This window comes from Gymnoscopelus braueri (genome assembly GCF_963280865.1).
Source record: "Gymnoscopelus braueri genome assembly, chromosome: 7".
Taxonomy (NCBI): Eukaryota; Metazoa; Chordata; class Actinopteri; order Myctophiformes; family Myctophidae; genus Gymnoscopelus; species Gymnoscopelus braueri.
The window spans coordinates 52,093,544-52,110,760 of record NC_137608.1 but is presented as its reverse complement, the minus strand read 5'-3'; the positions used below and the strand labels follow the sequence as shown (position 1 = coordinate 52,110,760).

The 17,217-nt window shown below is 39.8% G+C and overlaps 1 protein-coding gene across 1 annotated transcript; it reads left to right on the top strand.

The window, feature by feature from the left end:
- Positions 1 to 3,781: 3,781 nt before the first annotated feature.
- Positions 3,782 to 12,726, top strand: LOC308087931 (H-2 class II histocompatibility antigen, E-S beta chain-like). The gene is made up of 8 exons (XM_080432190.1): positions 3,782 to 3,954; positions 4,666 to 4,914; positions 5,781 to 6,053; positions 7,107 to 7,323; positions 8,136 to 8,203; positions 8,733 to 8,846; positions 9,279 to 9,334; positions 10,076 to 12,726. The coding sequence occupies exons 1-7, from the start codon at positions 3,888 to 3,890 to the stop codon at positions 9,317 to 9,319; spliced, it is 1,029 nt and encodes a 342-aa protein (XP_080288316.1). The 5' UTR covers positions 3,782 to 3,887; the 3' UTR covers positions 9,320 to 9,334; positions 10,076 to 12,726.
- Positions 12,727 to 17,217: the final 4,491 nt, after the last annotated feature.

Genomic DNA, 17,217 nt, shown 5'->3' with positions numbered 1-17,217 from the left:
AAAACAACAAAAATTATTAAGATTTCTTCACATAACTCCACTAAGATTCTATGAATGATTACATAAGCATATTACTCTCTGGTGAACAAACCAAGACATTATATGTATCCATGTACAAACTAAAACATTTACATCCAATTACAGACAGTCCAAACATTAAACAAGCAAACTGAACGCCCTACTTGATCATGCAGCGTCACACAAAAGCATCAAAAGTAGCAGATCTACAAGCTCGAAACGTGGCGCGAAGCGACACCTTTTGAGCTTTTAGATCTGCTACTTTTGATGTTTTTAAATTTGAATCCTGAAAATTAACAGTTATGGTTTCCACCCGACAGAGACGATGTGGTATACACACCTTTTGTGAGTAATTAACTATAAGGTCCAATTGGACTGTAAAATCTTATGCAATTCATCTTATGGAATGATGCTGAATGCTGAATCCAGTATATGAGGTGCATGGAAATACCTTATATTGTACAATTTGAAATAACCATTTATTAGCAAGTTAGGCTCTAATGCCACGGCAGCGATTCCCGTTCGATTCCCAGACCAGCTCGACCATTGCTCTTTGTCACTCCCCTACTTTCTCCCCCACCTTGACTGTCTCTACACTGACCTATTGAAATGAAGCAGAAATGCCGGAAAAGATAAACATTTAAATTTGAATGCATTTTACTATTTGAAGATCCGGATCTGCAGACCCAGTCCGGGTTTCTTCCTAATAAAAATAGTAAAATCAACAGGAAGTTGACATTTTTATAAAAAAAAAAAAACAGTACTGGGTTTGATGATGTTCCATATTGTCTGAATCAGCGTTGTTTGTGTTCGTTTACGTGCTAAAAGAGTGACTTTGAGAGATGTTTCACCGTACAATGTAAGTCAATGAGGAGCATGTTTTGAATTATCGATTTCTAATCAATGGAGCAATTATTTTTTATTTCTTGTCCACCTTTGGAGTTGGACATCATGGCAAGGTAAATACACAACCCAAACCTCTACCAAAGTGGTCTTGTCCTTTAAGTGATAGAAGCTTCTATATCATGTGACAACAATCTCTCTCTCTCTCTCTCTCTCTCTCTCTCTCTCTCTCTCTCTCTCTCTGAGTGAATCAGGAAGTGAAATTAACGTTTGGGGAGTTTCCAGTGGGAAGCTAGAATCACACACACACACACACACACACACACACACACACGCACACGCACACGCACACGCACACACACACACACACACACATACACACACACCATTTGCTGATTTCAACAAAACTAATTCACATTTATGTGTTTCCACTGCAAGACAAAAAGCTCAATAATGCTGATGACTGTTTTACTTCATAATTATGTAACAACTCAACTCAACTGAAACTGTATTTATAGCACATTTAACATGACCATGTCAACCAAAGTGCTGTAAAGACAAAAACAATACAATATAAACAGACATAAGCAAATGTAGCCAGGGCACTTAGGCCCGGAAACAGAATACCAGACTACGCTACCCTGGGAGTTTCACTTGTATGGAGTGTGGACATAAATAAATTGTTAAAATGTCTGTCAGTCTGTCTGCCTGTCTGTCTGTCTGTTTCAACTTTTAAATTACTTCAGATTTAAAGTGTCCATATTGACATGAGCAACACGTTGACATTACCAACAAGAGTCAAATAAAACAAACAATAAATAAATATATAATTATGTACAGTCTGTCAGGTTGTTGACATCAACATGTCTCTCTAGTAACTGGTGATGTTTAATCAAATAATAATTCTGATTGGCTGCTGGTTGAATCAGGAAGTGAAATTCAAGTTTGAGTTTCCAGTCAGAAGCTTCACACACACACACACACACACACACACACACACACACACACACACACACACACACACACACACACACACACACACACACACACACACACACACACACACACACACACCTCTCATGTGACACTATATGATCACATGACCAGTGTGTTTTTAAAGACATTTGATGGTTTCAGCAGTGAGATGTAATGAGGCTTGGATTGATGTTTAATGAACATGAACAGCATTTTACCAGCAACGCTGAACACACACACACACACACACACACACACACACACACACACACACACACACACACACACACACACACACACACACACACACACACACACACACACACACACCTCTGAAGTAACACTTTGATCACGTGACGTGATGGTTTCATCAGTGAGATGTAATGAGGCTTGGATTAGAGGAGCGTCTGTGAGTTCAGTTTACAGAGGTTCCCTGTTTGATTCCTGACTCCTCCTGGCTTCATGTTGAAGTGTCCTTGAGCAAGGCACTGAACCCCTAACTGCTTCTGATGAGCAGGTTGGAGGAAAGCCTGGTATTCATTCTAAAACTGAGCCCTGTGATCCGGTTTAGAAAAAAGGATAAAAAACAATCGTGTTCCAGTGGTTGGTTCTTGTTGGTGTCACATTGTTTTTGTTCCCCACATAATGTGAATCAGTTCGTTTAGTCTTGCTAGTCGCGCTACGAGTTAGAATAAAAGATGAACATACCAAACCATTATTATACCAAAAAGAAACAAAACAATTATACCAAACTAAACAAGTTTTAAACTAGGGGAATCATTTTGGAGGCGCACGGCGCTGGAGGTTCCGGTCGTGGGTTCCGGCCGCCTGATGACGTAAAGTTATTTCCACTCCAGACCGGACCAGAAACCTGAAAATGGTATTTGATCCCAGGCTACCTTTAACCACTCTGATGCTCCAAGATGTCACCTTTGACCTTTGAACAAGAAGATGTGGTTGAGTTATTAGGTCAAATGTCACTCCTTTGTGTGAGAATGTAGAACACCTTAGCTTATAAATGATTAAAAGTAAATGAATAGACTAAATAGACTTTTACTGCACAGCCTTCCAATCCAACGGTCTCTGAGTTCTGTCCATATGAAGTGTTAAACACTGTGTAACACTGCTGTAGAACCATATGTGTGACATTCAGTTTATTTGGTGAGACTATTCTCTTACCAGACCTGAACAGTGTTTGTGTAAAGTTTGGTGTGGATTGGAACCCCCCACCCGTTGCCCTCCAACAGCAACTACATGGGAAACATTATTTATTTTATTCATATTTTAAATAATCTGTAATCACTTCAATCTGAAGTGATGAACTTTAACCTTTAGCCTCCCATCATGTCTCATCTGAAAGCTTTTAATTAATTACAACATTTTACTTTCTTTCTTGTGTTTCTCTTCAACAGAATCAGAATCATCTTTATTGTCACATCACAGGTTAAAGGTGTAAAGAAGTGGGTGACATTATTTTTTTGTGCAGCTCCATCGTTTTAGTTATTTTCAGAAAGAGAAAGAAAAGAAGACGGGGGGGGGGCAAGGAGAGAATAAAAGATGAATTAAACAAAGATATTTACATACTGTATGTACATAAATAGCATAAGGTAAAGCATGTACATGAGGAGACATAAGGTGCATAAGGTACAGTATGTACATGAGGAGACCTAAGGTGCATAAGGTGCAGTACATGAGGTTAGACATAAGGTGCATAAGGTACAGTATGTACATGAGGAGACATAAGGTGCATAAGCATTAGCTATATACCATACATGATTATGTGCAATAATCCAGACTGTCGTCTTTCTGGAAACAGATGATGTAACATCATATCTTTAATCTGATTGGCTGATTCTTCTGAACTAAAGAACGAGTCCTCCTTCATTCTCTTTCAGACTCCAGAACTTCTCTTTCAGTAAACATCTGTTTATTCTGATCTGTTTATTCTAATCTGTTTATTCTGATCTGTTTATTCTAATCTGTTTATTCTCATCTGTTTATTCTCATCTGTTTATTCTCATCTATTAAATTCAGTTCATTTTTGATCAGTGATGATGAAGATTACAGCCACCCTCCTCATCCTCTCCTCTGTACTTCATGTCAAAGCGATCCCAGGAAGTAAGTACATAATATTTATGTTATTATATAATATATATCTACTTTTATTATATAAAAACAAATATGAACAATGCACAATACAAACAAATGACTTCCACGCACGCTTGCACGCACAAACGCACACACACACACACACACACACACACACACACACACACACACACACACATGCACGCATCCTCATACACACACACACACACACACACACACACACACACACACACACACACACACACACGCGCGCACGCACGCACACGCACGCACGCACGCACGCACGCACGCACGCACACACACACACACACACACACACACACACACACACACACACACACACACACACACACACACACACACACACACACACACACACACACACACACACACACACAGACACACACACTCCTTTTACCTGTACAGTATTGAATCTTGAATGTTGGTCCAAATACATAAACATTAAAAAATATGTTAGGAACTGTTGCTGTGACATCATGAAAAAAAAGATCTGTATGAATTACTTTCATAATAAATACATTAAAACATTTGAATCTGTTTCAGTGTGAATAAAACGTTTGACAGGAAGCTACTTTTAATTTCCAACCTTTCACTTCATATAAGAACCAAACATGATTGTTTAACATGATGATTATGTGTTATTGTCACTGTGAAGAAGTTTGTTGTTGAATTTAATTTCATCTTTGTTTTTTTTTCCAGTGTTCCATGAGGAGATTAAACTCCTTGGCTGTTCAGACACAGTTAAAGACCCATATAAAGAGGTCATGATGGGACTGGATGGTGAAGTGATGTTCTACGCAGACTTCAACAAAGGGAAGGACGTGGTGGCTCCGTTTGTGGCTCCAATGACCTTCCCAGGAGGTTATGCTGCAGATTTGGGTGATCAGGCGTTCTGCAAATCCCAGCTAGACACCATTCGCACTGCCTTGAAGAAACCACCAGTGAAAGGTACATGAATACTATTAACACAGTTATTAACTTAAACGGTTGAACACACACACACACACACACACACACACACACACACACACACACACACACACACACACACACACACACACACACACACACACACACACACACACACACACACTTCAATTTATTCATTTCATTTTCAATTAAAAGACATGAATCATGTCAAAATCCAAGATAATACGATTATACAACAGTTACCATCCAAATAAAACACATCAAAATTCCTTCGACTCTATTAAAACAAAAATGTTATTAATTAAGTACCGTACTTAAGTACAATTTTGAGGTATTTGTACTTTACTCAAGTATTTACAATTTCTAATACTTTTACCTCTACTCCACTACAGTACATGACATCTCAGAGGCAAATATTGTACTTTTACTCCATTACAATTATTTGAAAACGTAGTTACTAGTTACTTTGTAGATTTTGATTATTATTACAAAACATACAGTAACAACTTCAGCCCTATCGGCCATTTGAAAATAGCCGATCTACAAGCGCGAGGCATTGTGAGCTTAGATCTGCTATTTTCAAAAGATTTGTATTCATTTGAAAACTTGAAATTGGACATTTTGTACAATGAGTACTTTTACTTTTGATACTTTAAGTACAGTATTTCTACATTGCAGTATTGATACTTTTACTTAAGTAAAACCTTTGAGTACTTTTTCCACCACTGAAGGCTGGTAGAGTGTGTTGTTAATGTTGTTTTATGTTCGTTTAATTAATCAATTCATATAAAAAGTTGCGTGCATGTGACCCGCACCGCATAGTGCACCCCCCCCCCCCCCCCCCCCAGCGCACCATAATGACATTTTTAATTGTCTATTTCCAGATGGATATGTGTACTATGTGGCTGCCCGCTGTGTGTTTAACTCCAGTGAGCTGAAGGACATACAGTACATACTGTCAATGAATTTCGATGGTGATGAGTTCATCAGGTGGGACAGTAGAGTAGATCAGTGGGTTGGATACACTGAGTTTGGTGTGAAGAACGCAGAGCGCATCAATAAAGATCCTACAAGACTGGCTGTGAGGAGAGCAGAACGAGAGTCATTCTGCAAACCCAACGCTGAGAGCGCCTACTCCTCTGTTCTGAACAAGAGAGGTGAGCTGATCTCAGAGCAGCACTCAACACTCATCACCTCATAAACTATAACATGAAATCACATGATTCCATTCAGAGATGATTAATGGTGTTAATATTGATCTGATAATGATTATAAAACATTACTTAATCTGCTGAGAAACATTTCAGATCCTCATGATTTATACTGTAGTGTATCCTAACACGCTGTCACACAGTGGAAATAGCAGATCTACAAGCTCACAACATGTGGTGTCACCATCGTACACCGAATAAAAATGAAACATATAGATCTATTTCTGAGTGTTTTCACCTACATATAATGATCTGCCTAAAACAGAGACACCAGGATTAATGTTTTTAAATTAACTTTAAAAAGAACCATGCAGGCTAAAACACATCTCTATACACTTCATTTCACCACCTGATTTTATATTTTAATGATTGTCTTTACTAGTTTGTTTTGTATGTTTTTTATTACAATATTGTACAGAAGTATGTGTATTGTTTTGTTTGTTTTTACTCTTATTCATTTGAGCAATGTTCATTAAATGATATTGCTGGTTTATTGTTGTTTATGAAAAGCACTGTGTAACTGTGAATTATCTAATATGTTTAAATTATGTTATATAAAATTCTATGTTGTAGAAAACGGTAGACTATTGTAGAATCTACAGTACTCTATGAAACGTTGTTCTCTGGTGCCATCTGGTGGCCAAACACTGACATTTACAGTTACAATTTACAATGCAGGCATTTATCAGACGCTCTTAATCCAGAGAGATTCACAGTAAGCAAGGAAAACACAAGTTAATACATCAAATATATAGAAATAGTAATCTAGGATCATAGGTAAACCAAGAATCTATCATCAGTTTAAACAGTATAATATCAAAAACATTTTGGCTGGTTGAAGACCAAGTGCGTGCAGCTTTCTGGATCATTATAATCATTCATTATCATCATTATGATCATGATAATGACATTTTTCTATGACGGTTATATAATAATAATAATAATAATGATAATAATAATAATATTTATTTTTATTATACATTTTACTTATTTATCCAGTGGAGCCCAAAGTGAGACTGAAGTCAGAGACTCCCCCTCGTCGTGGTGAACACACTCACATGCTGAGGTGCAGCAGCTACGACTTCTATCCTAAAGTGATCCTGGTGACCTGGTGGATAGGGAAAGAACCTTTGACCTCTGGCCTCTCCTCTACCGATGAGCTGTCTGATGGAGACTGGTACTACCAGTACCACTCCTACCTGGAGTACACACCCAGGTACACACCTAACAGACACCTATACGTAGAAATACACACCTAATAGACACCTATACATTTATTCTTTAAAAATAAAACAAGTGTTACTCACTTGCTGAAAATGGCCCATTAATTGGTAGGCTAATATTAAGTCTCACACACACACACACACACACACACACACACACACACACACACACATACACACACATACTAAGTTTATTCTGCCTCTTGCCTTCCTATTTTTTCTGCAATGGGGAGGGAATAGTGGAATACACAATAAACACTAGAGTGGAGGAGAGCCCAGCGGGGCATTCACGCTCCTACACAAAAATAGTCAAACTTTTTTTTTCTCCAAAAAACTAAATAACAACAAAGATAACGGATCAATGTCGAATCGCGGCGCGTTTCAACGTGTAGATCGTCTACTTTCGCAATCTGTCCTAATAGTGCTAATTAATGAGCGGCGTGACTCATTTTGGTGCCCCCTCTGCACCCTGGTGCGTGGGCCCCCCCTCTGCACCGTAGTCCCCCCCCCTCTGCACCGTGGTGCCCCCCCCTCTGCACCGTGGTGCCCCCCCCCTCTGCACCGTGGTTCCCCCCCCTCTGCACCGTGGTGCCCCCCCCTCTGCACCGTGGTGCCCCCCCCTCTGCACCGTGGTGCCCCCCCCCTCTGCACCGTGGTGCCCCACACACTGTGCGTATAGATACTGATCATCCTCCTCAGATAGAAAACATGCTGTGCTTTTTGAAGAGGATCATCAGCAGAAAAATGTGTGTGTGTGTGTGTGTGTGTGTGTGTGTGTGTGTGTGTGTGTGTGTGTGTCTTACAGATCAGGAGAGAAGATCACATGCATGGTGGAACATCCCAGCCTGACCGCGCCTATCAAGATGGACTGGGGTCAGTTACTGTAATCTACTCTATTCTACTGTAATCTACTGCATTCTACTGTACTCTACTCTACTCTACTCTACTCTACTCTACTGTAATCTACTGTAATCTACTGTATTATACTGCATTCTACTGTAATCTACTGTAATTTACTGTACTATACTGTAATCTACTGTAATGTGTTATACTACACTCTGTTTTATGGCAATGGTCATGGTAATGGTCTAGTGGTTAGAGTGTCTGCCCTAAGATTGAGAGGTTGGAGTTCAATCCCTGGCCGGGTCATTCTAAAGACTATCAAAGTGGGACCCAATGCCTCCCTGCTTGGCACTCAGCATCAAGGGTTGGGTTGGGGGGGTAAGTCTCTGTGACTAGAGTCACATCAAGGGTTGGGTTGAATGTTCAAAGATCATAAAATAATGGTTATAGCTCAAAACTAAAATGACACAGATGATTCCATGTCAGAGTCAGTCAAGGAGAAGGTATTCTAATCTACTGTAATAATATAATGAATATAATATCATATTTGTATTGTCAGATGACTCCACGCCAGAGTCAGTGAAGAACAAGGTGGCCATGGGAGCATCAGGTCTGGTTCTGGGTCTGGTCTTGTTCCTGTCTGGATTCATCTACTTCCAGTGGAAGAAACGAGGTGATTAGCATGTTTAATTAACATGTTTGATAAACATGTTAAATTAATAAATCTACTAACAGTGAAAGAAATTAGGTCATATCAACAGAGGATCACATGACATGTGGAACCCTCACAGAAATGCAAACAAACAAACATGTAAAGCCACAACCTAAATTGGTTTATATTGGTTTAGAACCTTAACCAGTTTAGACCAGTTTAGACGACCTTGTTAGAGGTCAAAGTGTCTTCTATGTTGTCACATTTAGTCTTAAATAAGAGTCAAATGTTCACATTAGTTCTGATGCAACATGTGACCCTGATGACTGAACCCTAATGTTGTTGTGTTATTGTGTTGTGTGTACATTTATGCATTTTATCGAGAAATACACACAATACAGTACATAGGATGTATCTGTGTGTCTGTTTTAACGGTCTCTCTCTCTTCTTCAGGTCGTATTCTGGTGCCGACAACCAATGATGAGAATCTTTAGACTCCACACACCCAGGTTCACTTCCTCTTTCTTTTTACTAAACTTTTTAATATATACATATATACAGTTTTAATGTATAAAAGTGTATAAAACGAGAAAACATACACAAAACAACATGCTTGTGTAAGAAGTGAAACAACTAGCCTGGTAAACCATCCCGGTCGTGTGAATTCACATTATCATGTGTCTTCTGCTTAATCATTTGAACAAAACATTTCAGTGAACTGTACCCAATGATTCAGTACATTGAACACAATATTTCAGTGAACTGTACCCAATGATTCAATACATTGAACACAACATGTCAGTGAACTGTACCCAATGATTCAGTTCATTGAAAACACTGATCATTCCATCACTAGCAGGATCAAAGACAGAACCTTGTGGTCCAAAGGAGAGTGTTCTACCAACTGAGCTGCCCTTCCTACTAAGATACACTATTGACAAAGTATTGGTCAAATGTTGTTTGAATGGACTGAGTTGTTTCTACTTTGATGGTTACTGTAGTTGCAGGGAGGGTGCTGGGAGGTTAGGTTTTTAAGTAGTTTACTAATAACTTGTTCATGATCTATTAACTATTTATAGCATAGTTGTAAATCATTAACCAACTGTTATGAATAACACATCTTTTTTTAATTTAAATTAATAATTTATGAATGATTAATTTACTATTATAAGGGAAGGTTATTCTAAAGTGTTAACATGTTCACACAGTTAATATATTCTGATTCTTATTGGTCTATTGTCTTTTCACAGAACACCTGGGTGTGAGAGGAAGAAATACATGTGTGTCCAATCAGCTTTTAAATAGTCGTAACAGCAGCACAATGATGACATCATCAACCTTTTAGGGTTAAGGTTAGGTTTAGGCATAGTTTTTGTGAATTTAAAGGTTAGTGTTAAGGTTAAAGTTAGGTTTATAGGCATAGTTTCTCTGAGGTTATGGTTAGGGTTAAGGTTAGGTTTAGGCATAGCTGTAGTATACAACCCTCGTAGACGTATTTATGATTCTGACGTCTTCAATCTACGAGAGTTGTAGGGTTCACGCCCCATGGAGACCTGGACTTTCAGCACTATGCCCCGTAGACACCCCAAACATGTACAAATGTGAAAATAAAGGTGCTTACCCCCAAGCCCCAAATGTTAACTGGCTCTACGGGGTAGTAGTGTAATGTAATAATCCATATCTTTCAATAAAGAAGTGTTTTAATGCCGTCTGTGGCCGAACGCCATTTTTTCACCCTCGTTTACTTCCTGTTTACATTTAGTGTAATTCCGGGTTCCACCGGATGCGCCCCGTCACTACCCGTCACTACCGCCCATTGGGAACTTCCGACAGAATCGGCCACAGACGGCATTAAAACACTTCTTTATTGAAAGATATGGATTATTACATTAAACTACTACCCCGTAGAGCCAGTTAACATTGGGGGCTTGGGGGTAAGCACCTTTATTTTCACATTTGTACATGTTTGGAGTGTCTACGGGGCATAGTGCTGAAAGTCCAGGTCTCCATGGGGCGTGAACCCTACAACTCTCGTAGATTGAAGACGTCAGAATCATAAATACGTCTACGAGGGTTGTATACTACAGCTAGTTTAGGCATATTGTTTGTGAAGTTAAAGGTTGGGGTTAGGGTTAGGTTTAGGCATATTTCTTTGTGAGGTTAAAGGGGTTAGGGTTAAGTTTGGGTTTAGGCATAGTGTTTGTGAGGTTAAAGGTCAGGGTTTAGGCGCCACCTGGGCGACACACCAAAGGAAATGGGAGTCCCAATTAGTGTGGGTGGTTCATCAAATGACTTTGTATAGTTTCTGTCGTCAGAAAACACAAACATAATATTTCAGTTCTAAACTATATTGAAACATTAAATAAATGATCACACACACAATCAGAGTTCTTCATAACATTAATATTAATATCCATCTGAATGGAAGTCAGTCAGCCATGTTTGTGAAAAAGGTTTTATTATTCTATAATTGACCATAAGTCATTTATTCTGTAATCATTTATAGTGTGTGATAATGAATGTGTTAAGATCATTATGACATGGGTGGACCTAGACCCTCTAGGGTGGTCTGAGGTGATGGGTGGACCTAGACCCTCTAGGGTGGTCTGAGATGATGGGTGGACCTGGACCCTCTAGGGTGGTCTGAGGTGATGGGTGGACCTGGACCCTCTAGGGTAGTCTGAGGTGATGGGTGGACCTGGACCCTCTAGGGTGGTCTGAGGTGATGGGTGGACCTGAACCCTCTAGGGTGGTCTGAGGTGATGGGTATACCCGGGTCCACCCAAATTAGACAATGGTGGTCCGCCACAGTCTATGAAATTAATGGGAAACACTGATGACATGCAATCATTTATATTAAGTAATGATTTATATGTAATGATTTATATGTAATCACTAATCACGAGCAGGGGAGCAGATCTCATTACAATTTAGGAGGGAACCACAAACAAGGAATCTTCTCATGATCAATAATATCACCAACATAGAGCTAATGCTAGGATTCTAAACTAACTAATAATGGTCACAATGATTACAGTTTGTCTGACATTTGGTATAAAAAACTAAACACCAAATCCATGTTCAATGCATGAAACAAACTATAATGTTATGATGTTATGATGTAAATAATCCATTATAGGTTGACATCACGTGATTTAACAACAAACACATTAACATGGCTCCATGTTTAACTGCAGGACTTACAAACATTGATACTTTCACATTAATTCATCATTTGAGATTCGATTTGATTTTGGTAAAAGATATACGAGCAAAATCACAAAACAACTTAAACCTAGGATAACACATTAAAGCGTAATGAAACACTTGTTTCCAATGTGGTCCTGCAGCATAACTAAAAATAAATAGTCCAATAAATGTATTTGAATTCCCATGAGGTTTTAATTATTAATTTTAATTATGTTAATAAGGAGAATGAGCGCTCTGTGTTGTGACAGTGACACGATGAGAGTTAATAACAGAAAGGTTGTGCAAACTTTACAAAAATAAAGAACAAAATATGTGTCTATTTCAGACAGTTTAGATATTCCTTGGTCAGTATTATTTATCTTTCCGTTTTTCAGCTCCACTGTTGTGTTTCTATCCGTTCATATTGGCTGAACTTCACTCATTAAACTAGTTAACAGCTCTGTGGACAAGTGATGATGATGATGATGAAGCTTGTAGATTCATTTATTTGGCTGTTGTTGATGATCAGGACACACGGGTAGAAAAAACAAAACCTTCACAAAGTATTGTGTTTACTGTATGGGAGAATGATTTCAAAAGTGGAATCAGCTTCTATTAAATATAGATTTTAAATGATATCATTTATTTAAAGATACTTTATTGGAGGAACATGTCAGACATGTCCCCTCCTTCCCCCCTGGGATCTGCACCCCTGATCATGAATGGTTTGAAGTTCAGATGTTATTTTGGCTTTAATTTGCTTGGTTTGAATGGAATGTCATAATATCAATAAATGAATAAGAAACAAATTGGGCCTCATGTTTTCTTAAATTTCACTCATACATATCGGTTTTACGTACTTCTTGGATAATTCTCATAGCGGCTTCGGATCTGGTCAAACAATCAGCTGATTATCAGTTTTATAGTATGTAATGACTGTAATGGTACTCATTATGCAGTATGTCCCATTTCACAAGTTCTCAAAGAAAAAACGTCGCATCGCGACGCATTGTGAGCTTGTAGATCGGCTATTTTCAAATGTCCTAAATGTATATAGGGCTGAAGTGGATAATGTATGTTTTGTAATGTAACCTCCTGGCCAAAATAGGGATTACTAAAATACATAAAAACTACTGACTACACCAGTTGGAATTTCACCAACAAGCCAATTAAGGCTTAACATAAAAAGGGGGTTGTTTTATAGAGCTTTAAAACTGGGTTGGGGACTTTAGTGAAGACACCATGATTGACAAATTATAACATTTATTTCACATTAAATAGATATACACACAAATTAGGCCACTGCCAATATGAAACTGAAACCTCTAACACAATCACATTTTTGCCTCCATACGGTGCATCATTAAGAGCAGGTAGAACACAAATAAACACACAATTAGTAGACTATACTGCACTCAACAATGCCCTGACATGGCATCAAGGTGAGCAGTTCAGAGGACCAATACATTAATATAGTGGGTAAAAACAATAAAATAATTCCATACATACTTAACATTACGTGCACGTAATACAATAAACATTCTTACCCAGGTGAGCAGAGTGAAGTGCACCTTAATGCAGAAACCTGCCTCACACAGGAGTGTAAGTGCACATACATGTGCAACATCATTACACAGTGACACTCAAATCAGTTAGCCTTATTTCACTTCAGAATTACGATGAGCATTAAAAACATATTGGTGACACTGGGGCACACTCTACTCAATGAAGTCAACTCTCCTACCCGGATACTACCGTCAGGAGAAGGCGTGCTCTATAGATGTATGTGTTAAAAAAACAAACAGAGGGATTCAGACAACAGTGTACCGGAAAAAGACGGATCGAAACAACTATCTTCATTTTTCTAGCTATCACCCTTCTAGTCTAAAAAGAGGGTTACCGTATAGCCAAATGTTAAGACTTAAAATAATCTGTAACAGTGAATCTGATTTTGATAGTCAGTCTACAGAAATGTGCAGTAGGTTTAGAGAAAGGCGTTATACCGAAAATATTTTAACTAATAGTAAGTCTAAAATCAAGCCCCTTGATAGAACCAGTCTCCTTGCTCCTAAATCTTCTTTTGCTTTAAACAGACAACCTATAGTTAGGGCAGGTACACACTGCAGGAGATTTGGTCCGATATTGCTGTCGCAGACCTTTTTTGGCGCTCGCCGACAAAACCTCCCGATCTGACACAGATCGGCCTTTGATCGGCGAGCTAATGCTCGCTTGTGTGTGAAAGGCTCCGCGAGACGATATGGCCGCGATTATCCGCTCTGCGACGGCTTTCCGACCGTTTTCAGATAACTACCATGTTAGATATTCAGCTCTGTCTGGGACAGGACAGCAGACAATATCATACAATATGAACGGGGCTGCGACCACCTTGCGAGGAGATGCACGCTACAGCCAATGAGAGCACATTACAGCCACCGTGGCTATGGAAGGTCGGTGGACCTGTCCACAACAAACAGATCCCCCACATAGTTATTGTCCAGTCCTGTATTAAGTTAAACATTATTATAAAACAGAATGAGAGTGAGCGAGCGTGCTTGAAGGGGGCTGTTTATTTGAGACTATTGCACAGAGATAGAGAGAGAGAGAAAGACACACACAGAGAGCGAGCGATCTGTATGTATGTGTGTGTGTGTGTGTGTGTGTGTGTGTGTGTGTGTGTGTGTGTGTGTGTGTGTGTGTGTGTGTGTGTGTGTGTGTGTGTGTGTGTGTGTGTGTGTGTGTGTGTGTGTGTGTGTGTGTGTGTGTGTGTGTATGTGTTTGTCTGTGAGTGTTGCCAGATTTTGCGAGAGAAATAAGCAACCAGGTTTGTGAAAACAAGCCCAACAAGCGACTATGCATGAAGCCTATATACAAATACATTGGATACTTGAAAATAGACGATCTACAAGCTCACGTTGTAGATAGGCTATTTTTAAAGAAGAAATCTTGGGGGGGAAAAAAATTTAAATATTTTCCAAATCCACACAGATCTTGTATGGGGGTCTATGGCACAACATATTTTCAGAAGGGGGAGTTCTGCGCCTCTGCGGACAAATATTAATTTGGGGGTCCTTGCCATGAACATTTTTGAGAACAACTGGTTCAAACAACATTAGGAAACAAGGCCAAAAAAGCAACTACACTTTCAAGCAACTTTACAGAAAAAACATCCCAAAGTCGCTTATAATAAGCGGACATGGCAACTCTGTCACTGACTGCTTCTGCGCACTTGACGTGCGAGAGAGTGAGAGAGAGATCGAGGGGCATATCACGGGATACGTCGATTAAAATGAATTGGAATAAACACAAATGTATGTATTGGGTCTGACTCTGGAGATAGCATCCTAGTGAACTATCCTACAGTGTGTAATCCCTGGTCGGGGATCAATCTATAGTGTGAAAACCACAACGATATATGACAGCCGATTTCAAGAAATAAACTCCTGCAGTGTGTAATCACGTCATCACGTCAAACCAAATACATCCACTTGAGCCACTTGCACCTCTGTCCCATGCACTACGCCATGGGACAGATGTGTTCCTCCAGCTCCGTCAGACCTGCGTCAGGCAGCATCAGCAGCATGGAGTAGGAGTTGTTGAAGGGTAAACGGAGGACAGTGGTGGACATAGTAGACATCGAAGAAGTCCTCTGTGTTCATCATCTGGACTGGAACCTGCAACAACATAAACCATGTGGATCATTATTAGAAGAGCCCGACCCATGACATGTTTTTTTTTGGGGTCCAATGCCAATCCCGGCAAAACACTGCTGCTGCTGCTCGTCCCTGTTCACAGCAATGTAGTAGCTGTAGGTATAAAGTTCAGAACCCAGAGCGGAGCCGCATTAAACGGGCCACCAATGTTTTTATGAAGTATTTTGTTGATAGATCAACAGTTTGTTCATAGAAGCACCGTCATGACTTACTGTCATGCAGTGGTGGGAAAAAAACGTTAATTTCAGTGAACGAACGATTTCGTTCACGTTCACGGCAATGATCCGTTCAAATGATTCGTTCAAATGATTCGTTCATGTCTAATGAAACATAACTCGGCCGCACGCTGTCAGTCTGTCACGGGAACAGCCCGCCTTCCTCCCGTCCTGTGTACAGGGGGAGGAGGAGGGGGGGCATGAACGAAAGCGGGAACGTAACAGCTTCAGGAAGCGATTTCAAGCAAGTGTGAACAGGCTTGCCCATTGCTTTCTTCTATTTCCCCCTGATTTACATAAACATACAGTATTTCTATTGTTTATGTGGTTATTATCTTAATGAACAGTGAGAAGCATTGCAATAGTGAACTATAAGATACAATACAAAACAAATAGGTCTAATTGGTGGTTACCAAACAAACTAATAAAAAGCCATTCAGTCAGACAGTAGTGTTACCTGGGTTGTTGCATCCACATTAAACTGCTCCTCCTTGGTGTCTGCAGGGTCAAAGGGAGTCTGCCATTTTCCTGTTTGACAGAAAACAATGTAGAAACAACAATGACAATAGTGAGACGAGATTTAAATGAGGGAAGGTGACTGTAGCCATGAGAGTGTGTGTAAGGACCACTAGAGGTCCAAAGGGGTCCCAGAGATTAAAGAAATGTTATCAAATGGGGATTAAACAAATGTTATCAAACAGGGGTCCATGGCCTAATCATACTAGGGGTCCTTGAAAAAGGTTGGAGATTAACCCTACCCATGGTTAGGTTGATAATAACTAGTTAACTGTTTTCATTTCTGTCTGGTATATGAATTGAATGACGGCTGAGAGATGACATCTCTTACCTTTGTAGTATATGTAACTAATGAGATACATGATAGTAGCAGGATCCAGGTTTTCCACTAGTTGGTCTATCTTGCCGTGGGTCTTCTCCCCTACATACTTGTTGATGGTAGCAGCACTCTCTGTGGGATTGTAAAGTCCCCATCGGCCAGGTAGGACTGACTCAGGGTCTGCAGGAACTCAGCCTGTGGCTTGAACTTATTGTCCACAAACGCAGCGGTTCCTGCACTGATGTCTTCTGATGAAGTCTTGTCGGCTGCGGTCAGAAGTCCATGGAAGGCCTGGTCTACGTCAGCCTGGTTCAGTACGGAGCTGTTGAAGCCCAGACCACTGAAGAGCTGCTGGTGGGTTTGGCCCCGGGCCCCTACAGACAAGGCTGCCAGGGCCAGGCTGACACTTGCGGGTGAGAAGAAGACGTTCTTGCCTTGGTTGT